Here is a 23,973-nt window from a genome sequence, read left to right on the forward strand (position 1 = left end):
TTTGGAAAATCTTTCCCAGAACTGTTGTAAATGAAGTAGCATTTTCCCTCCATTGAAGTCTTGACATTTACTTTGCCTTTGTTTGATCCAATTTTAAATCACTAAGTCTATGACGTTCCCTCCACGAATGCGAATGCATAAAGAAACACACGTCCCCAATCATGTAGCATAAATGCATTGAACAACAGTGAGCATCCGACCGGACAGTGCTTGTGCTCAGGGAAAGACATCGCGCGCTTTGGCACTGGATATTAAGCACTGAGGGCGGGCTGATTCCGTAGTCGTCTTTCTTTCGTTGTCTGCACTCATTAGATCTGGTCCCAGAGTTTTGCGAGCTCATGTGGAGCGTGACTTGAGACAATAACATGCTGGTTGCGTAGGCTACCGAACTGGCATAAAATAAAGTAATGACAGAGAGAAAGGCTGTGGTCCAGTTCTTTGGCGTGGAAACGGCTCAATGGATTACAATTTTAGTGTAGTAAATGTTCACACGTGGACATTTATTACTGTTCAGTTTTGTTAAACAAGCGGCGCGAGCCGCAACTCGATCTGTCTACAGCTGCAGTAAGTGCACACTACTCCTTCCTTTCCATAGACTTGTGGTAGAATCTGTGTGTCTGATTATTGTATTCAGAACTTTGTTAGCTTTTTGTAAGATGATTCTAACTCCGTTTGTGTGTGTGTGTGTGTGTGTGTGTGTGTAATTTGGCTTTTTAAATGAAAGAGTAGTTTAACATTTTAATCTGAATGTGTAATTGTTCAGTGCATTTGTGGAGTTGCATACTTTCACAGTGTAATGACTGTTATTGAATTAATCTAATAGGATGTATGCAGTGTTTAAGTTATGTTGAGGACCTGCTGTCTGTTTGAATGACTTTGTTCCTTATAAAATAGCCTAATAAGTTGAGAAGGAAATTACTGCATCTAAAAAGCTCAATCCATGAACGAAAAGGGAGTTAGCCTACTTTTATTTTCAAGTCTACTTCTGCATGCCAAAATGTAGATTATATAACAAACAGAACATTTTCAGTTGTATGCAGATAACTCTACACATACAGAAGGGCATCTGTATCTACATCTGTCCTAGACAACACATTACCACCATTAAACATTAAATACTGACATTATCAATCAGCTTATGTTTGCCTCCTGTTTTTACTCCACTTTTTATGGAAAAATGACATCCTGCAAATCTGGCTTCTGAAAAGTAGGCTACTCTGACTGTAACAGATCTGTGAATATTGATTCAATATAGAATTAACGATTTGCAAACCATGTAAATAAGACTGGTAAAATAGAATTATAATAAGGAAATATATCACTCAGTTTTTGAACATATTTTATTTTATACAGTTCTTTTTCAGAGACTTGATTTTTGGCAATAAGTACAGTCAGTATTTGGTGTCTCACACAAGGGTTAAGGATGATTGGTGATATATTTCCTTATTATAATGATATTTTTTCCAGTCTTATTTACATGGTTTGCAAATCGTTAATTCTATATTGAGTCAATATTCACAGATCTGCTACAGTCAGAGTAGCCTAGATTTGCAGGATGTCATTTTTCTATAAAAAGCTAAGTAAAAACAGATTGTGCCTGGCAAGATATATGTTTAGTACTCTATCCTAGTTTTGGTTAGACTATTGGATCAGTTGTCCAAGTGCAGAAAAAAAGAACCAGAGAACCAGATCATACTTCCATCAAAGCAATAATAATAATAATCATAATAAGTGTTTTTTTTTTTTTTTTTTTTTTTTTTCATTTGAGGAGCACTTGGTTTGTTCCTCTGCATACTACCCATCAAAATTTGCCCTTATTCTGTCTCCATTTTTTTTTTTTTTATAAATTTACAAATTTTACATTTTACAAAATGTCATGCAAACCCTCTGTTTGGATTGAAAAAGCTTTTCTTCATTTTTTTCCTCTCTTTGGCAGGTTTGCTTAAGTGTGTTTAAAAGCTTTGCTGATTTAAAATTCTCCTCCACTGTGTATTGCCTTTGCTGTCGTAGGCGTTTGTTTCTCTCGGTGGTATTGGACACATGCCAAATATGAAGGACCAAGAGGCAGCAGGTGAAATTATTTATATCCTCTAATTTGTGATAGTGGTAGCCTAATGGTTAAGGATCTCAGCTTCAAAACAGAAAGATTGCAGATTAAATCCCATGGTGTGATAGGAGAGGTACATGATATTAATAATTATTCATCACATTTGTGCCCTTGAGTAAGGGCACTCAACACCAGGTTGTCACAGAGATACCTTGTCTATAATAATTTTCACACTGGATGCAAAAGAGCATTAAACATTAAATAAAAAGAACTGTGGAAAAATTTGCATATTTGGGGTGCTGCCGTTGTACTGGCACTCACTTAGTGATTTTTTTTTTTTTTGCCAGCACAAAGCTGGAATTGTGCACCTGACTCACACACTTTAAGCCTTACTAAGCATGGTGTTTGTATCCATTTGTAGCATTTGTGTACAGTAGGCAGCTTATCAAATGCTCTTAGGTGTCTAAAACTATGATTAGAGAAGGTTTTTTGCATGGACAGAAGAATATTTTAAGTGAAAAAGGATATGGAGACATTGTCTTGTATAAAAGCTCCCCTTTAGCAGATTTAACAACAGATCCCAACCACATTGAATGCTTGATATTATCTTCCAAAAAAAGACAGATATTTCATAAAATCTTTCATCTGAAATCTTGCAGGAGCATGCTCCTGTTAAGACCAGAAGCGTCCCTTCCACCCACTCTTCTCCTTGGTACACCCCTGAGCTTCGTATCTTAATAGAATGTAGTTTTGTTTTGGGTTTGTTGTGGCAAAAATATTCATTAAACAATCATCACTGCGTAAGAGACACTCTGAAATCAAATGATCATTAAAAAGTATTTTATTCTTGCAAGAAGGCCCAGTTGCCACACAGAAGTCACCAGTACAGTCTGTGAAACAAGTGCGACGACGAGAGGGAGGGCAGAGGAGCCTTTATACTGCTTTCAAGGTCTCCTGCTTACAGGCCCTTATCTAAACAAGGGAAGGTTTCTCTGCTAGTCATCTAATTCTGCTGAGTTTATTCTTACAAACTCACAAGTTCTAAATTGGACGGTCTCTGACCCTAGGGGTCAGAGCCCTTTTTCAATCTACCTCCTCCTGATGTCTCACCTGTTTCCCAGTGTTTAAAAACACACACACATTGGTCATATGTTGGCAGACTACGTACAGTCCAGCAAAGATCATTTCAATGTCTTAATAATGAAAATAATGAAAATCAACACTGTAAATCAATGAAAATCAAAAATTTCCATTACAAGGTCACGTTTCATGTTACAGTCATGTTTCCTGTCTTGTCATGTGATTCCCTTGCCCTCATTTGATCCTGCCACGTGCTTCTAACTATTGCCCTTGCTCAAGGGCACAAAGGTGAGGAAGAATTATTTATATCATGTACCTCTCCTCTCACACCATGGGATTTAATCTGCAAGCTGAGATCCTTAACCATTAGGCTACCACCATCACAAATTAGGATATAAATATTATGAGAAAATGAAAGTTTTTTGACCTTTGTAAGACTGGAAAAACTGGAAGAACTGGAAGAGAAAGCTACTCTATTTGAACTCACTCTTGTAAAGTTAGCATCACCATTTAAGATGCAAAGTCTCACCTCAGAATACATCTATTCCCCCACTCCCCCTCTCTCATGCTGAGATCACATGAAAATCACCCAAAAATCCATATGGTTTGATGTGAATAATTATCAGAGTATTATACATGTTTGGCATCATTTGAAATGTCTCAGTGCGACTGGTACAAAGGTCTCATTCCCAAATAAGTAAAACAAAAGGGAATAAGGTTTTTAAAAGTTTAGAGATAACTGGCACACAAAGGAAGGTGGTCTCTAGGCAAATTGTCTCCTACTCCCAGAAGGTGTCAACTCTGAATGTAAATTCCCATTGTTAGCAGATGTTTCCATGTGAAAGAAGTTTCTGTCTATATAATGAAATGCAACTAGAGGATCAGGGCGATTCTGTAACCTAGATCAGCCTGTGATGCGAAGTTTAAGCAAAACACTTTGCATCATGTATTTTATAATGTCAATTCCAGAGCATTTGATGTTTTGTATCTATTATCTTTGAACTGATTATGAAATTGGCATGATACATTTACCTGACATAATAAATTGTAAACATTTTATTTTATTCTAATCGACTCTGACATTATTTTCAGTAAAGAGTTAAAAGGAATAGTCAAACATTCGCTCACATTTAATGTTGCTCAGATATCATTAAAACCTTTTCATTCATGGAATCAGATGAAATAACGAGAAAATACATATGAGAACATGTATTGCATTTAATCAAATTACTTTGCCACTCGGAAAGACAGTAACACGCAGAGACCTTCCCCCACTAATCGGATACCTCCATTGGGCCGATTGAGCGTGGACTTACACCTTTGAGGTAAACCTGTTGTAGGAGACTCCAAAACTACATTAGGAAACTTTAAAATAGCATAATAGGGGCACTTTAAATAATGTAAATTGATAAATCATTTATTTTATAATAAATGCTGCAATATTCCATAAAAAAAAATAGAATGGTCAATTTAATTTTTATTGTGACTTATGTTTAGTTTTTTTTTTTTTTTTTTTTTTTTTACTTTATACTGCCACTTTTTCCAAGCTAGAAAATGTAACTTACATTTTTTTACAGCGTGAATCTGAATCTGGTTGCTATTTTCCATGTAATTACAGAACATTAAACAGGGACTGGACATTTTAAAGAATGCTTTTTCATTTTTTCAACTTTAGTTAGTGTGTAATGTTGCTGTTTGAGCATTAAAAGGTTTTGCAAGGTTACAAACTCCACTCCCAAAGGGAGATAATTATTGTCTTTAACAGAAAACCGTTTTCAAGAACTACAACAAACAGCTTATTGGGACTATATTTGTTTACTGTACATACATTAAGGGAGGTATTGCCAATATTTCGCCTGTAGTAAGTCAGTCTGGTCACTGGGACAATACTACAACCTTTGGAACATGAAAAAAAAAAAACTTTTTTCTGAAAATAATTGTTTACTGTAAATACATAAATGGAGGTATTGACAATGTCACCTGTAGTAAATCAGTCTTACCAGTAGGAACCTACTGCAAGCTTTGGAATTTGAACATGTCTGTTTTTAAATGTTAAAAGTCATTTTAATTAATACAAATTTTACATTTTAAACACTTCGTGGAGATGGGGGAATTGAATTGGGAGATGTTCCCTTATATGCATCATGCGCTGTTGTAGCACGTCAAAGCATTCTCAGGTATAAATATGTTGCTATAATGCATGTAGGTTGTTTTGAATTTCATGTTGATATACAATGGTTACATACTGTTAAAACTAACCATGGTATAGAGTGGTGGAGGTGTGACGTCACTTTGTAGGCCAACCAGCAGTTAGCATCACACTGGTTCCCTCGACAAAAACCCGACGTTTATCTCCTCGGCAGCCTCTGTAGTCCCATTTAGCCACTTGTTAGCAACCGCCTTTTTCAAGACACGTAACAGTCAGCTTCCATGTAACAGAATTACGAGTGGGACAAAGTTCATGTTTTATGTTGTACAATAAAACAAAGGTTTTTTGAAGGTGTCTTGAGCTTGTGTTCACCACAGATCTTATTTCAGCCATTTAACCAAAACCCCATTCAAAAAACCCACTGATCTCGGGACGATGGAACTGGAAGTGCTAAAATGCTAACTCTCTTCCGTGTTTTGGCCTACAAAGTGATGTCATACCTGCACCACTCTATTGATATCTTTGTAAGACTGCCGACTCTATAGAACAGTGGCAAGGGAAAACGAATATCGAACCTAAAACTAACTTTACCACGTTCTGGGTGTCCCCTAGTGGTAGGGAGCATTTTCGTTGTGTTGTGGCTTGATTTCGTTGTGTTGTGACTTGTTTCTGTTGTGTTGTGGCTTGATTTTGTTGTTTTGTGGCTTGATTTCGTATGTTGTGGCTTGTTTCTGTTGTGTTGTGGCTTGATTTTGTTATTTTGTGGCTTGATTTTTGTTATGTTGTGGCTTGTTAACATTGTTTTGTGGCCTTTTTCTATTGTGTTGTGGCTTTTTTCTATTGTGTTGTGGCTTGATTCCGTTGTGTTGTTGTGAACTTATGTTTGCTTTTTAAATTTCGTTGTGTTGTGCACTAAGGGGGGACCATATTAAACAGAGTTGTGTTTTCCGAAAGCATCGTTAGCCAACTATGGTCGCCAGCTCCGTCGTTATCAACATAGTTCAATGAGTCGGTGTTTCCCGAAACCGTCGTTCGAAACCACTCGCAAACAGCATTGCAAAGTTGTGTGGTTGAAACTACAGCTCTCGACCTGTGGTTAGAAGCATAGTTTCTAGTTTGCATGACGTGGACTTAATAAATCCTTATCTTGAGAAAAATAAGCAAGCTGACATTCAGTGCAACCTGTGTCTTATTTAGAATACATACAAATGTAATTTACTTTTTAGTTGGTCAAGAGATTTAAAGCACCGTTTTTGAAGACTGCAGATGTGCAAATGTGCTCTACTATGTAAGAACAAGCCTATGATTGAATCTGGAAATAAAGCAAAATAACTGAGAAAAATGAGAAATAGTCCTCAGATGCCATGTCTGTAATTTATATCAAAACATCTAGCGTTGATTCGATCTTAAACAGTTTCATTGAAAATAGTTGTTACTCCACCACGTGCGTGATGTCATAAATCAACATGGTTGAACGACCACTTTGCAACAATTTGGTTTCGGGAAACAGTCTTGACTAGCTAGTTGATTTCTTCAATGATGCATCGTAATATGGTAGCGAACCAGCGAGTTAGATAATTGTACGGGAAACGCACCCCAGTGCGTTTGTGACACACTGGGAAGAAAGGTGCTGCAATAATGTAAAATATGTGACAAATATGGCATTAAATATTGCAGCCAGTGACTTCACTCGTCACCATAATGGCAGTCTGTCATCTGTAGAATTTTTGCCTCAAGCCCTTGTTGATTTCTGAACTTTGTGACAATACAGTTAACACACTATAGCCTACATAAATGCTGGTTGGAATAATAGCATCTGAAATGCACCTGATTTCCTCTGTATCATTTAAAACCACTGTTATTAATACTAATAGGAAACAGAGACTCTGACCCCAGGCAGATATACCAAACGTATGGGTAACCTTTCACCCTTATCTCATTTAATACTGTTATTGAATGAAACACAGAGAGTAGGTGCAAAAAAAAAAAACACACACACACAAAAAAACATGTTTTTCCGGTCTGGGGATTAGATCTGTGTCTTTCCATCTTATAAAGTTGCACAACTACAAATACATAGCTATGTAAAAATCTTTGTGCGATTATGTTGTACTGGATAACAGTCAATTACACAGTTAGTGGTCAGTATACAAAAAAAAGAAATGACAAAAAGTATGATTTTTGCAAAGTACTATAGAGGTATTATTAAGGTTGTATTTTAAGGTATAAGGTATTATAAGGTAACTATTTTTCACATTACATTGACATTTAAGTTTAAAATCTTGACATCCAAGATATTGTAAAATAAAATAAAAATAAATTCCTAATTTGCATTCCACAGAATAAAGAAAGTCCTACAGGTTTCGAACAACATAACAAGTAAATTATGACAGATTTTTAATTTCTGACTGAACTATTCTTATAAATGTGCTATATATATATATATATATATATATATATATATATATATATATATATATATATATATATATATATATATATTTAAAACGTTCAACCATCTAATAAGTTTAGATACCGGTTTCTTCCCAGTTGAGCTAAAATTTTCTATTGTTTTTCAACTTTCAAGCTCTTTGAAGTGTCTGGCTAAACATGTTTCAACACTGAATGTAATTTCAGTATAATATTCCGTCATTTATTTTTCTCTACAGAAAATGACATTTAACTCACCATTAAATTTCTCTGTACTGTAGGCTACTATACATGCTATAGCCATTAAAGAAAAAACATTTATTTTCATATTTATGTTTAAATAGCCAAATATAATGTTTTTTTTTTTTTTGTTTTTTTTTTCTGTTTATTGTATATTAAAAGTGAACAGCCTGAGTAAGATAGGATCATAAGATGCGCAGTATATCGGGAGACATATGGAGTGGTTCAGACATGATTTTGACCACTTCATTAAGTTTTGTTTTGTAGAAAACCTTTCTTTAAACCAAGTGAATTTAGTTTTGTATAAACTGTATCATAATTTTAATCAATGTTTCATCAACCAATTGCTTGGATTTAATAAATAAGAATATAGCAGACAATATAATCAGGAAATGGAGGCGCCGATGCGATCACTTGCTTTCCACGTGAACTGGAGCTCGTCTCATAAATGAACCGAAACTCGGCATATAAGCTACTTGCCTCACAGACATGAGAAATATATATATAAGAAAGATTGAAACGTCTACTATTAAACAAAACAATTCAAAATTAAAAGAATCAGACTACTCTCTGCTTATGTAATCCATATGAAATGTGCATTTATCTCTATAGGCGCATTCAGTAGATGGCGAGTCAGCATTGTCAACTTCATCTTTGCATTTGTACTGCGGTTCAATATAGCTGAACACGCTGTTTCAATTTTAATAACTTAAGGCTACACTGTGTAGGATTTTCGCCCATCTAGCGCTGAAATTGTATATGACTACCAACTGAATATTACTTTCTAGCCCCTCCCATTCCGAGGGCATTTTAACTCCTACGGTGGCCGTATTATTTAAAATCTGCCGGCAGTCACGGGTAATCTCCCCCTCGCCTTCGTCACGGTGCCACTGAGTGTAAAAATGCGAAAGGTGAAGCTTGAATTTCCAGGTGTGTCCCTCTTTGGCTAATGTATTATCAAGATGGAGGCGCACCATTCGAGTGACTCGCTCGTATGTATTCTAAATGGCAGATTCTACGCTTACAAAAATACTTGATTAGTTGGTAGAAGCAATTACACATCAATGAGCACAGATCAATTTAAAAAGAACAAAGTGTTTTTTGCTAAGAATCAACTTAAAAAATGACACAGTGTAGCTTTAACTTTATTATTTAACTTTAACACATTATTTTGCGATGTTTTAGCTATAAGCCGTATGCTCTGTTATGGCTATAATAAGGAACTCTAGCAGTTACAGTATACGGATTGATCGTGCTTGTGTCAGAGACTCCTTTTCTATGGAAGATATTTATTCCACGCAATTTTTTTTTTACATAGGAACGATGATCCAGTGTTTAACCAGAGTTTTTTTATTTTTATGCAGTTACATGAAATACGTTTTATGTGTTCCTTTCCACATCCGTTTTAACGTAGACTATTCCACACAGGCTTTACGCGATCACAGTTAAGGCCCTGATATAGCTACTCAGGGCGAAGTTCTTTTTCGTTCTTCATTTAGGGGTATAATGAAGAAACACGTGAGCAACGATATACTGTTAGAGAACATCTGACGCCGCCCACACTGCTGAGAGTTACAGTAAGATGAGTTAAAGGGGTACTTCACCTCTGGAAAGATGAATGTGTATTTAAAATAGGTAATTTATGTACAAGAAATGTGAAATTATTTTTGAATTTGGAGCTTTCTAGACTGAGAAAATCCAGAAAATTTATTTTTGGCTTATGAGGATGAAAGACAGCAACTCCCAGAATGCACTTGCTTCGCTGCCCTACGAGGCCACTCCCAAGCCACGCCTACCGGTAAGAAAGCGCAGTTGAAAACAACAAGGCTAGGCTACTAGTGAGACTCTGTGACGAGTTTGCCCGGGATTTCGAGATCGCCCAAAATGTCCGGGATTCGGCTTTTGCGTTCTACAGTCGCCATTCATCATGTTTACTGTGGCGAGCAGGACGAGGCTGACGGCCGCGGGAGAACGGCCGTAGGCCGGTGGTGTCATTACTGAGACGCGCCGGTCTCGTATCTCTCACGGAGGAGCGGGAATTTTCTTAGCAATGTTAAAATGCACATCAACCAATCACTTTTTTAGCGTTCATGCAAACACTACATTCAGATTCACCAATCGGAATGAATTCAGTAAGATTGAAACAAAAGGTGTGCATGTAAACAATGAATGGCGACTGCAGAAAGCAAAAGCCGAATCCCGGACATTTTGGACGATCTCGACGGCCGGACATGTCCGGGAAAAAGAGGATGGTAACCCCTACTACTTAGCTTTCTTTTACTACTCGGCTTTCTCCACAGAACAAGAGCCTGCTAGCTTAGCTTCCAAAGAAAGACGTCTGAAACTATGTGTACATTCTGTGAGTGAGATCCCCCCCTCTATGGGTGGGTTGAAAACATGCGGGACAGCTCCTCCTACTGGCTGTAGTCTTTAGCCTCTGGCCAAAAAATTCTCAGATGACGCAAAATGCCGATTTTTGCATCATCGGAGGATTTTTTCCAGACAAAAAATACAGAAATCTCTCGTCTCAGGGGGATATGAGGGTGGAAAGCACGGTAATTCGAAAATACTACATGTTTTCTACTAATACAAAGCTTAATGCTAAATCCTGAAGTATCCATTTAATTTGCTGCGCACTTTCCTCTCTCAATAATAAAATAAACACAACAAAATTAAGAAAATAGCAAGCTGTTTTGTAATTAGATACATGTTAAGGGATTTTCTCTAGATTTGAAGCAGGATTTTTATTTATTTTTTGCCACCCCAATAAAATCACTGGGTCTTACCTGGGCTGCGTTCAGCCCCGACAAAAAGTAGCAAAACGTTTTTTAAATGGAAGCGGTGGTGCGTTGAACACCCTGTTCTGATGACCCAAGAGTTGCAACTATGGCAGGTGAGAAGGCTTTGTGTACTTTTTGAAGATATGTCGGAGCCTGATGAAATCGGTATAAATGTGTTTAATACTGCAAAATACACTTGATGTTACAGTCACTGCCTTTGCCGTCCAGAATAAAAGAGAACATCCCAATCGAGTGAAGGGATTTGTGGAAACTGTGGTTCCTAATTATTGTGATCCAACATTTGCCTCGCATTTCAGGATGAAACAAACATTTCAGGTGAAGGATAATCCACTTCTTACCTTCGAGACTGTGTTATGATCTATATGACCGTATTATTTTTATTGTATTAGGCTTATCATTATTTATGATCACTGTTGATATGCTATATTTTTACTATAAAACGCTTACGACAAACATGTCTTCTAATATCTTCAATTGTCGGACACATTTGTAAACGACTTTACTTGGACCTATTGTGCGAGCTGTCTATTTAATACCGTGTGGTTTACATGTTGCTGACATTTTTGAAACACCCACCAAACAAGAGAAAAAGTATCTCAAACCCGTTGCACACAGTTTCCAGGAAACATGTCGTTTAACCTTTAAACCATAGCAAAGCATGGCACACCAGTTTAAGCTTGAACGTGCCCCTGGCCACCCCTGAAAAAAAGTTGGGGGAGGCAAAATAGAGCCCTGTGGAAGGCCACAAGTCATAGGTGCCATGGAAGAGGAGAAATTACCCATCTTTACAAAAATTTTGTCAGACAGGTATGATTGAAACCATTTCAGAACAGTAGCTTTTAGACCCACCCAAGACTCTAGTCTAGATAATAGAGTAGGGTGGTCAATAGTATCAAAAGCAGTCGGAAGATTTAAAAGAATCAGAACTGCAGTGTCTCCGGAATCAGTAGAGAGATAAATATTGTTTAACACTTTCAGGAGGGCGGACTCAGTGCTTTGAGCAGACTTAAAGCCAGATTGAAAAACCTCATAGATACAATTACTTGACAAAACGTGTTGGAGTTGATCCAGCACAATTTTCTCCAGTAGCTTAGAAATGAAAGGTAAAACAGAAATAGGCCGTTTTTTTTTTTAAACGAAAGGATCTAGTGAAGGCTTCTTGAGCAGAGGAGTGACCGTAGCCATTTTAAGATTGGCAGGAACAGAGCCCATTTGGAGGCACTTGTTTAAGAGATACCATACCTGGCCCAATCGCATCAATAATTAATTTTAAAAATCTCAGGTGAATGATATTGTTAGGACAAAATAAAGGTTTGCGCTTGACAATCACTTCCTTCAGTGTCTGGAGGTTGATAGGTTCAAAAACCTCCCAAAAATCAGAAACAGGTGACAAGATTGTGGAAACAGTTAAGTTAGGGCAGACGCTAAGTCTTAAGTTAGTAATTTTGTTAATAAAAAAATCTCACAAAGCCTTCACATAGAGCATCAGAAGCAACAGACAATGTGTTAACAGAAGGATTTACAACAGACTGAATAACTGAAAACAGAACCTTTGGTTTAGAGTGATTGGATTGGAGACATACAGCCTGTCCCTTTTCCATTTGCATTCTGCCTTTCTACAAATTTGTCTTTGGTGACGGGTGTCAGAATGTTGCCAATGTGCAGATTTTGGTTTGCACTTGTGAGGCTTTAAGGGAGCAGTCACATTTGCTACCTTAAGCCAAGCTGAATTTAAAAGGCTAAGATGTTGATCCGCATCCAGGTCAGATAATGGTTGATCCAAGTGCAACTGAGAGCAAAGTTCAGCAAAGCACAGATTGAAGTTTGTGCTAAACTGTGGAGAGTAGAACTGAGACAATGTTACAGGTGTAATAGAAAGTTGAGAGAGATCCAGAAGAGAGAGTGAGAATAAAATAGGCTTATGATCAGAGAACAGAAAATTTGAGAACACAATATCAGTGACATCAAACCCATAAGAGAGTACAAGATCCAACGTATGGCCCTGAATATGAGTAGAGTCTTTGATCCACTGCAATAGATTAAAAGCATATATTAGATTAAGGAACTCCTGCGACAAGGGATTAGACTTACATCACGTGGTTGTGGAAATAGCACGAAGATGATGATAATGATCTTTAATGACAAAACTAAAACTTTGACAAATGTTTTACAAACTAAAAAATGACAAAACTTTAAGGAGAAAACCACACTAAACATTGACGAAGACTAAGGGAGAACACAGGGTATAAATACACAAAGCAAACAAAAGGTACTAAATTACAGTTACTTGATTTTTGTATCCTGATTACATAGCGCCGTTACATGTATTCCGTTACTCCCCAACCCAGACAATGGCACATACAATGACACATGAGCCAGGGATTCAGAGGGGAAAATATTTTGATTCTAGCCCTTACAGTTAAATAGTTATTAGCAGAAACGTAAGTGCTACTTTAAACAGTTGGTGGCACTAGAGGGATTAAGTTAGAGACTCAAAAATTGTTGTGGTTAATGCGGGAAATGTGGGAAAACCAACTGATACAATAGGTGCCTAAGCACCTTTAATTTTTTTACCAATATTCAGCCAGCTTTGTCAAATAATGTCAAATTGGATACATAAACAGCACAGTTCTGACAACTTCTATAGTGACTGTCAGACAGTAGTGACATTTGATCACAAATAACTGTGGATTTGAACATTCAGATAGCTCAAAATAAAAAGTAAAATGACAGTAACAAATATATTTCCTCTGAAATGAATCATTTCTGGATTTATTAGTGTCACTTTTCCTATATGTTATCAATGATTTTTGCATATGTCCCCTCAAACTCATATTAAGCACCACCCCTTTCTGTTTCATTCCAGGGTGAGTGTTGTGAAACGGAGTGATGATAGTCCTGGACTCTCTTTTGCCGTGCCTACGGCATTTCATAAGGCAGTCGTCTCAACTTCTCCTGCTGGTCCTGCTGGTCTGGATGCTGCTCTTCTTTGCCATCTTTTCCTACTTCACTGACTCCCAGGTGAACCAGCTCCATAGGATGACTTCCGTCTTCAACTCTGAATCTCAACACTCAACCCATGTTCAGCGTAGTTCCCGGGCCATCATGGCGTCCCATAATGTCCCCTGGGGTATGTTTGCGGAGAGGAGGGGTACTTTCCAGCGCAAGCAAGTGTTTCAACCTCCTCGTGCTAGAGAAGAGTTTCATTTCAGGAATTTTGGCAAACGTCGGGTTGAGTTTAGGAAGAAAGTGATGAAGCCCCCTGAAACTGAATTCAACACCTGGTCGTTGGTCCGTGGTCTGTGGAAGGGACAGGTGTCCTCCAAATTGCTAGGCCAACGACTAGAGAAAGCCAAGAAGAACTATATTCTCTCTAATGATCTCAAAGCTTTCTATAAAGGCCAACGTAAGGCAGACAAAGGTAGGCAGGAGATACTGTGTCAGATAAAAGAGCAAGCTCAGCTCAGGACTCTGAATAGCTCTGAACAGCCCTTCGCTCACCTAGGTTTTCAACAGCTGGTTCCTCCTCAACTGCAGCAGGCATACAGGACATGTGCCGTGGTGACTTCAGCCGGGGCAATTCTTAACTCATTACTGGGGCGTGAAATTGGTGAGTTGGGTGGGGATAATATGCATATATACACAACTACCAGACAAAAGTTTGAAATTTAGATTTTAAAATGTTTTTGAAGTATTTTATGCTTACTAAGACCGCATTTGATGAAAAATACAGTAAAAACAGCAATATTGTGAAATATTATTACAATTTAAAATAACTGTTTTCTGTTCATTTTAAAATGTAAATTTTTCCTGTGATGACAATGAATTTTTTTTTGCAGACATTACTCCAGTTGTCAGTGTCACACGATCCTTCAGATATCAATCTTGTGCTGATTTGGTGCTCAAAAAACATTTCTTATTATTATCATTGTTGAAAACAGTTTTTTGCTGCTTAACAGTTTTGTGGGAACCATGAGACACTATCATTTTAAACTGTAGGGTAAGTGTTTTTTCAGCAAGGATACATCAAAAGTGATAGTAAAGTCATATATAATGTTACAAAAGATTTTTATTTGAAATAAATGCTAATCTCTTGGCCTTTCTATTCATCAAGAAATCCTGGAAGAAAAATCATGGTTTCCACAAAATATTAAGCAGCAAAAAAAGTTTCTAATACAGCTGTTGCCGTAATGCATCTCTATATATTTTTTTCCTCTTTTAAAATGTCGTTAAACAATTCTTTGTGGATTTTTAGCTTTTGCTGATGGAGCATGGGAACAATAATATTTGGTTATAAATTTTATTAGCAATACAGTTATGTGTTGTCTTTGATATTCATCAATAATAAAGCATAACAAATATTTTGCGCGGCTACAGAGTGCTGCAGAGATAACATATTGTTGTCGGTCAACCCGGAAATCAGCATCACCCTGGTTCCCTTGACAAAAACCCAACAGGATTTTTCCATTGGCTTTTGGATTATTGCAGGAAATAAGATCTATGACCAACAAAAGTTTATGTTTCTTACACGTTCTGTTCATCAAGATAATCTTCTCGAATTAACACAACTTTTATGAATTTTGAAGCCTAACCAGAGGTAGAAAGTTAAAGTAAGGCTAAAAGAACGTCTCAGGTTACGACTGTAACCTATGTTGCCTGAGAACAGGGAACGAGACATTGCTTAGAAATGACGCTAAGGGGAACGCCTCAGGCGTGACAGGTGTCTGAAATCACAATCAAATCACGGCAATCAGATTGACCGGCGACAGCCCATGAATCAATAGCGTGCGACCTGGAAGTATAAAAGGGCTCCTTGCAGACATGATAATCACCTTATTGTCTGAAGGGACTGTTAGGCAGGCAGGCCCCGAGGCATGGCGAAAAGACGCAGTGTCTCGTTCCCTGTTCTCAGGGAATAGAGGTTACCGTCGTAACCTGAGACGTTCCCTTTCGAAAGGGAACTTGCACTGCGTCGAAATGATGCTAAGGGGAATGATATACCCACGCCGCCATGCTAAGAGGAGTGCGTGATCATTAGCAGTAACAACTGTTAGAGCCAGCAAATTCAAATTAAATGCCACTCATCCTCAGGTCACACTGGGCTGTCAGTGACAGCATTCTCTACAGTCATAGCCCAAGCTATAAGCCTCACAGGGAAACCTCCATAAACATTGTTTACCGAAAGGCCTACCTGTGCCTGCTCAGGGGCCTGGAACCACAGCTTCAAATTAGAAGGGGTCCCTTCTAGGGAATGTGGCTAGGTAACCCAAAGGAGCCCCAGCCATTCAATATTCAGGGGAACATACTCACCCAAAATGCCACCAGAAAGGCCTGACCTGGTGTCACTTACATTAGATACATCAGTCTGGCCAAATTCCTGTCTAAATAATTATACATGAGATTAAATAGTGATCTGAGATGTCATCGCTCTGCTGCAGAATTTCAACGGCATCAACATTGATTCCATGTGACAATATTAGATCTAAAGTAAAATTATGACAATGAGTAGGTTCTGACACGTGTTGTCTAACTCCAATAGTGTTTAGAATGTCTGTAAATGCTAATCCCAATGCGTCTTTTTCATTATCTACATGTATATTAAAATCACCTATAATTAGGACTTTATCTGCAGCCAGTAATAACTCTGAAAATCAGCAAATTCTTTGATTCAAATATGTATGGTGCCCTGGTGGCCTGTATATAGTAGCCAGCACAAATGTCAAATGGGATTGATCACTTACGCTAGATAACGTTACAGAAAGCACCATTACTTCAAAATAATTATACTTGAAACTAGACTTCTGAGTAATACTGAAGATATTGCTATAAATTACAGCAATACCTTCCCCTTTTCCTTTTAAACGAGCCTCATGTTTACAGCAGTAATCTTGCGGGGTGGACTCATTTAAAGTAATGTAATTGTCTGGCTTTACCCAAGTTTCTTTCAATCACAGCACATCTAGGTTATGGCCTGTAATCATATCATTAGCAATAAGTGCCTTTGAAGAAAGGGATTGAATATTCAGCAACCCGAGCTTTATCATTTGTTCATCTGCATTATATTTGTTTTTTATTTGTTGAACATCAATCAAATTTTTACCCTTAAATGGGTTTGGGAGTTTTTTGTATTTCCTAGTTCAGGGAACAGACACTGTCTTGTGATATATCTAGGTGAAAGAGTCTCTATGTGATGGGATTTATCTGACCTCAGTGACTTGAGACAGCTAGGCAAGGTCGTGAAGGATCCATCTGTTGTATCCTTCATCCACAGGAAAAACGAAGGCCACATCTGAAGGAGCCTTCAAATTGGGACAGCCTTCGTTGCGGCGCTGTGATGCAATCGACCTCTTCGAATGCGGCCTTCGGAGGATACAGCCTACATTGGCCTACATCTCTTCCTCTCATTTCAACCAGATGATCCCACAGTAGCTGCATGGATCTCAAGCTGTCTGGCGGACATCTCGACATGGATGAAGGAACATCACCTGCAGCTCAACCTGGCAAAGACTGAGCTTCTCGTCCTCCCTGCCAATCCGTCTCTACAGCACAACTTCACTATCCAGCTAGAATCATCATCAATCACCCCATCAAGGTCGGTCAGAAATCTTGGAGTAACGTTTGATGACCAGCTGACCTTCACAGATCACATTTCAAAGACAGCTCGATCATGTAGGTTTGCACTGCACAACATCAGGAAGATCAGGCCTTTCCTAACTGAGCATGCAACACAACTTCTCGTCCAGGCCCTGGTCATTTCTAGGCTTGACTACTGCAATGCTCTTCTGGCTGGACTTCCATCATGTGCAACTAAACCTCTGCAAATGATCCAGAACGCTGCAGCTCGTCTTGTCTTCAACGAGCCCAAGAGGGCCCACGTCACTCCTCTGTTCATCTCTCTGCACTGGCTACCTCTCGCTGCTCATATCAAGTTCAAGGCATTGACGCTTGCTTACAGATCTATCACAGGCTCAGCTCCCTCCTACTTTCACTCACTCCTACGAGTCTACATCCCTACCAGAAGCCTACGATCGGTCAAAGAGCGACGTCTCGTGGTTCCATCACAGAGAGCCACAAAATCACTTTCCAGAACATTCTCATTCACAGTTCCATGCTGGTGGAACGCGCTCCCCACCCTCATCCGGAATTCAGAATCCCTGACAACATTCAAAAGACAGCTGAAAACCCATCCCTTCCGTGAGCACTTAACCTCATAAAAAAAAAAAAAAAAGAAGAAAACCTTTCCCTTTAAAACCTCACTTATCGGGCTTATGCTACTCTGAATAATGCCTGAACTTTGTATCTTGAGCACTTCTTGCGTTGTTTTTGCCTCCTCATGATGACTCGCTTAATTTAGTCCTAATTTGTAAGTCGCTTTGGATAAAAGCATCTGCTAAATGACTAAATGTAAATGTAAATGTAAATGTAGATGGTTCCAAAGCGGCTTTACATTGATAATAGGAAAATAAAGTAACTTTATAAATTGTTTTGGCTTTATAATAATCAAGCATGTAACGCAAATAACGTTTATGATTCAAAACTATGAATTTTCAGCAAAAGGGGGTGTGTTTGCAGCATTCATGTTCTATCTATATTTGTGAATTTTAATTATCAAAGGAAAAAATATTTCTTTTTGGGGAAGGAAGTTGCATTCAAAATCTTAGCTTCAAAAATCTGTGTACAACGCTTCTTATTACACACCAGCTTGTGCTAAAGTTTCTTCTCAGACTTTTATATGCCAAACTGCCACTTTCTTGTCTTGTTTTGATAGTTGCGCTCTCTTTCTTTCTCTCTCGATTTTACTTTCTCTCTGTCATGCAATTTCTTTCTACTCAATTCATCGTCTCTCTTTTTTTTTCTCCTTGTTAGTCCTTGTTTTGGTTTGCTGTTGAATAGAGACATTGATGCACAGGGTCCTAATTGTTGAATGTGTTGGAACATGAATACTGCAGCTGACAGCCAGTGGCGGATTTAGCAAATTGGGGGCCCAAGGCGAAGGTATGTATGGGCCCCCCATCCGATCTTTAAAGGTGCAATGTGTCATATTTCTGAGGATCTATTGACAGAAATGCAATATAAGATCCATAACTATGTTTTCAGTGGTGTATAAAGACCTTACTTAATGAACCGTTATGTTCTTATTACCTTAGAATGAGTCATTTATATCTACATAACCGCGGGAACCCCCTTCTATGAAGATCGACTTATTGTGACGTCTAAAAATCACACACTGCACCTTTAAAAGAGAGCGAAATCTTTTTTTTTACAGACTGAATGGTGAATAGGCAGGTAAAGGTTGGAGAGGAGAAATAAAACTTCCCCTTTAAACCTTGCATACACGTATTCACTCCTAAACAGAAACGTTACAATGTTTACATGGTACAATTTCTGGTAAGCTCTGTTTTTTTTTTTTTTTTTTTTTTTGCTTGACAAATTTCACCATTTCGATTCAATTCTTGTGATTTGATTCAATATTGACTCATTTGGATACATATTAGGTACACAAGATAGGCGTTAATTTTTCTCAAGAAAAAAAAACTCACATAATGCTGTGAACATACAGAGAGCCATATCAGCTGGTATTATTTAAGGTTAAAAATAACTAAAATTAAACAATGCTTTTTTATTATAATTAAATTATAAGTAAACAATATACTAAATAATTAATATAGTAGGCCTACACATAGGCCCTATTTAGCTAAATACTCTTTATATCTTATTTTTCTAGTCAACTAACATGCTATAGCCTATATTATGGTAACTAAGTGGATTTCCTGAGGAACGTTAGGCTAAATGTTATGTGACGATTGTTCTCCAGCTGTTTTACCTCTTTCCGCGGTTGAAAAACACTGATTGGTCGATATTATGAATAAGGAATACATTTTGGTAAGTTATTACCGAAGATGATCAGTTCACGTGCCTCTAGGGATCGGTCACGTCACATTACAAGCTCCAAACGGTATTTATTATTTCGTAATAGAATTGACAGAATCTGAGACCTGAGATTTTTCATATCATAAGTAATTTAAACTGCTCTGTTTTGTCTGTCGGTCTCCATGTCCTCTTTGCTTCACGATCTTTCTGTGCGTTGGACGTTTGTTGTTCCTAGCCATAAAAAAGTTTGTCATCTTTGGCAGCTTTCCCAAATAGCCTACTTACAGTATCTGAGTCTTTTTTTCTTTTATTTGAGACGCTTGGGTAACTTCGAAACTTTTCATTTTCACGTTTAGACTCATCTTGCTCTGTTTGTGTATTTCCTGTATCGTTGTTGTCATTGTCAGCGGGCATCACAAAAAAGTTTGTTACCTTATTCTGCAATTTTTCCTCCTTTTTTCAGCACCGCTTGTGTAGCTTCGCTTCATTTTTACTCTACTCTGTACACTCTGTCAATCACTTCTTTTTCTCTGTCAGTTTTTTGTCGCAATACAGCCTTGTCACTTTAGCAGATGCGTGAGATAATGGAATAGTCCAATGTAGTGAGGTGGGGGGCCCCCTCCTTTCTGCGACTAATGATTTGATGCCATTTTTCGCAAATGGAGATTTAGAAATATATAATTTGCGAAAATTAAAAAAAAAAAAATTAAAAAAAAAAAAACGTAAGCATAAATTAATGGGGCATTTTGGGGGCCCCTAGGTAGCTTGGGGCCCAAGGCAATTGCCGACCTTTGCCTAATGGTAAAGTCCGCCCCTGCTGACAGCCAAGATAAGCATGAGAGCAGTGCTCCCTGTTCTCTGGAAGCCCTTGAACAGCATTGCCCTGTTTCATTGTCAGAAAGAACGAGAGCAATTCTGTCACACACGTGTTTACGTGTTTTTGTTTATTTGTTAGTGTCTTATTGGATGTTTTATTAAACAGGTTCAGAAACTGGACATGGACTTATGTCTAGAAACTTACAGCATTACAGCAACATATTTTACATTTCAAGCCACCACAAACGTGTGCTCTGAATTGTTTATTTGATCGTAAAATTAGTTTTACTTACATTACTAATAAATTGAAAACTTGTGATGTGAGTCTAGATCAAATGGTTTCTATTGCCAAGTGAATTGCATTTTGCTGCTATCTAGTGGCGATTGAATGTCTTGCACGTGAAATATATTGATGGAAGAAGATAATGCACAGCAGACAGATGTTTTGATTATTCAGGTCAGTGAATACGGAATTACTCAGTTTACTAGGGATATAGAAGAAGAAAAACAAGCCAATATACCTGTACATCAGGCTCCTGTCCATTAGGAGTTTAATATGATTAATATGAGAATTTGCCTTACAACATTTTTTTTTTTTTTTTCAAAAATCATTTTCAAAACTAGTTTGTCACACAACTGGTTTGTCACACCTGGTGTGTCACATATAATTTGTTCTATCTCAATAACTGTGGTTTTGTGTCAAATGTCCTATAACACATGCTTGTTTTATGTTGGTTTCAAATACTAAAAATTAATTAAAAAAATACTATTGAAATCATTATTCAATACATTCAGACAAGAGTCAACTATTATGCAGGTATTTTGGCTGAAAGGTTAAAAGGTTAGTCTGTTATCTCAGAATTTCAGACAAGGGTATGTTTCATGTCTGGTCAGGGCAAGTTTATTGTTATAAAAATTAAGTACATTTATTTTGGGGTAAGTTGTCAGATGTTTCAATGTACGCAATTTATAAAGGTGAAGTAAGTGATTTCTGAGAAACACTGTTTATATTTGAAATCAATACAATCACACCCCTCTCTTCATTGCTCTGCCCTCAAAATACATGAACACTCAGGGCCCTATCTTGCACCCAGCGCAATTGACTTTGTACACCGACGCATGTATCATTCCTATTTTGCACCCGCGCAAAGCGCGCTTTTCCCTCCACAGAAGCACGTCGCTAAACTAGGGAATGAACTTGCGCTCCCTGGGCGGTTCAGCGCAAAAAAGGAGGCGTGTTCCAGCTCAAACGTTCCTTCATGCTATTTTGCAGGTTTAGAAAACAATTGCGCAACTAACCAGGAAAAAATAGTTTAAAGTCAGTGGCGCGTTGCGCATGTTATTCATATGCTATTTTAAGGGCGCATGCTTGGCCATAATCAATGTAGCGTGTGCACAACGCGGATACACTTTGATTCTCTCATCTACACAGAAGCAGCAGTTTTCATTTTTGCAAATCATACATTATTATGATAGATAGATAGATAGATAGATAGATAGATAGATAATTTATTATAAAAGCATACATCTAGCTTACACATTTACCCAAATTATCATACGCCTTTTTAACCGAAGTTAATTTGGGTGGGTTTCTCCATCCCCAACGTCCCTGACGAGAGCGTTGCTCTCCTCGGCTGTGAACCGCTCCTGGCGCGCACCTGGCAAATCTGCCGTTACAATAGGAATCCGCTTTAGAAAAAGCGCGTCTGCTCTTAAAGGGAATGTGAGATGACTGATTGGTTTATTTCACGTTACGCCCAAACCACACCTATGAATAATGAAGCTACTTCAGACCAACCCATTTTAGATTTGCGCCTGGCGCAAGAGTCATTTATCCCGCCGGGAAAATAGCAACAGCGCCAAGACCCGCCCACAAAGTTACTTGCGCTTTGACACTTGCGTTTCAGATCGTTAAAATAGGGCCCTCAATGTCTCTTTATAGTGGAACTTCAGTGAAGCAAAATAATGCTTCACAAAAAAATAAAGCAAAGATGATGAAGGAATGACCGAAAAAAAAGAAAGAACATACAGTACACAAGAGTATTTACAAGCAAGAGTTGGTTGTTAGTCGCCAGCATCACAAGTTCCTGACAAACAGTGACACTCAAAACTGTTCTGTTACTAGGGCTACCATAACTACAGCCAATCTTGGTTCTGTGAAATATAGCAAAACCAATGTTACTCGCGTATGGAGCGAAAAACAATGCAATGTCAGCGTCCGTTTTCAGGCCTTCCCGCTTAGGTCTCTCCAGTGCTGGAAAGCTTTTCTATTATTAAAGGTGCTCTGAGCGATGTTGGGTGACGTCACTTCTTGTTGACGTTCGAAGTATTGTCAAACAAAATGGAGGCTAGCTCGACCCTCCCTCCTCCTCATCCCGTCCCCTCCCCCTGCCTTTCGTGCTTCCTGAAACAGGCTTTTACGATGTAAATTCGGGACTTCGCGCATCCCTTCTCCTTTTCCCTCTTCTTTGCTATTTGTTCATCGGAACGTCGTCTCTTTGGTCGTGTGTCGGCCATATCAAAATTCAAGAGAATATAATTCTAACGTTAGTCGTTGTCGTTGTCTAGGACATCTCTCCTCCAGCTAACTTCCCTCTTCATCCTTCTCTCTCCTCCACTCCCCCGCCCCCCACCCCCCCTTCATGTGCACGCGCACTAACCCCCCCAACCCCCCCCCCACTTCATGTGCACGCGCACTAACCCCCCCCCCACTTCATGTGCACGCGCACTAACCCCCCCCCCCCCCCCCCCCCCAATAATTCTTGCCGGTTATTGGCTTGAAAATTGTTTGTTATGTTTCGTGCTGCAGGTTGGCCCAGTACGTTATTATTGCCGATTGTGAAGCCTGGGATGTCTTCAGAGGCCCCGTTTTTTTTACAGTGTGTTCAGGGGACAGGCAGCTAGCGGATAGTGAGTTTGCTGTATGTGACAAAAAACAAAAAAAAATCAGCCTAAAAAATGCGTGACATCGCTTAGAGGACCTTTAACATGGATCCTAAAGCTTCTGCCTGATCATGACTTTTCTTTTACTCTAGACATTTCTCTTTTGTAATGTCTCCCAGCCATCTCTTTCTTCAGATCTTCCTCTTGCTCACTCTCTCTACTCCACATCATGAGTGGACATGCCCTCGACTGCTGATTGGCTACAAGTGTGTTGTGGTGCTTGGTCCGATCCACTTTCAACAGCGTTTCTCAGAAATCGCTTACTGTACCTTTAACTAAAATATTTTTTCATCAAAACAAGGAACTGATATTTAAGTATGTTTTACTGTATAATTATACTGTTTAAATTTACAGCAGCTAAAAAAAAAGCATGCATTGCTGAATAATGACAGGTTTCACTATGACAATGTACCCCATAGTGCCACAAAAGGTCTGCATGTGTTCTCCCTTTGTAATTTAACTGGTCCTTTGGATTGACTGCTGTTTTTGCCATTCTAGATTCTCATGATGCAGTTCTGCGTTTTAATGCTGCACCCTCCAAGGGCTATGAAAAAGATGTGGGCAGCAAGACAACCATTCGAATCATTAACTCTCAG

At 38.4% G+C, this 23,973-nt stretch overlaps 1 protein-coding gene across 1 annotated transcript in view; it reads left to right on the plus strand.

Annotated features, from left to right (window-relative positions):
- The first annotated feature begins 338 nt into the window (after positions 1-338).
- Positions 339-23,973, plus strand: part of st6gal2b (ST6 beta-galactosamide alpha-2,6-sialyltranferase 2b) — a 34,452-nt gene continuing 10,817 nt past the window's right edge. The window contains exons 1-3 of the mRNA XM_081380351.1: positions 339-564; positions 13,614-14,357; positions 23,876-23,973. Of these exons, the coding sequence (XP_081236477.1) occupies positions 13,637-14,357; positions 23,876-23,973 (819 nt within the window). The 5' untranslated portion in view covers positions 339-564; positions 13,614-13,636. The remainder of the gene's footprint in view (positions 565-13,613; positions 14,358-23,875) is intronic.

The sequence above is a fragment of the Scardinius erythrophthalmus genome, assembly GCF_964197995.2.
Source record: "Scardinius erythrophthalmus genome assembly, chromosome: 12".
NCBI lineage: Eukaryota > Metazoa > Chordata > Actinopteri > Cypriniformes > Leuciscidae > Scardinius > Scardinius erythrophthalmus.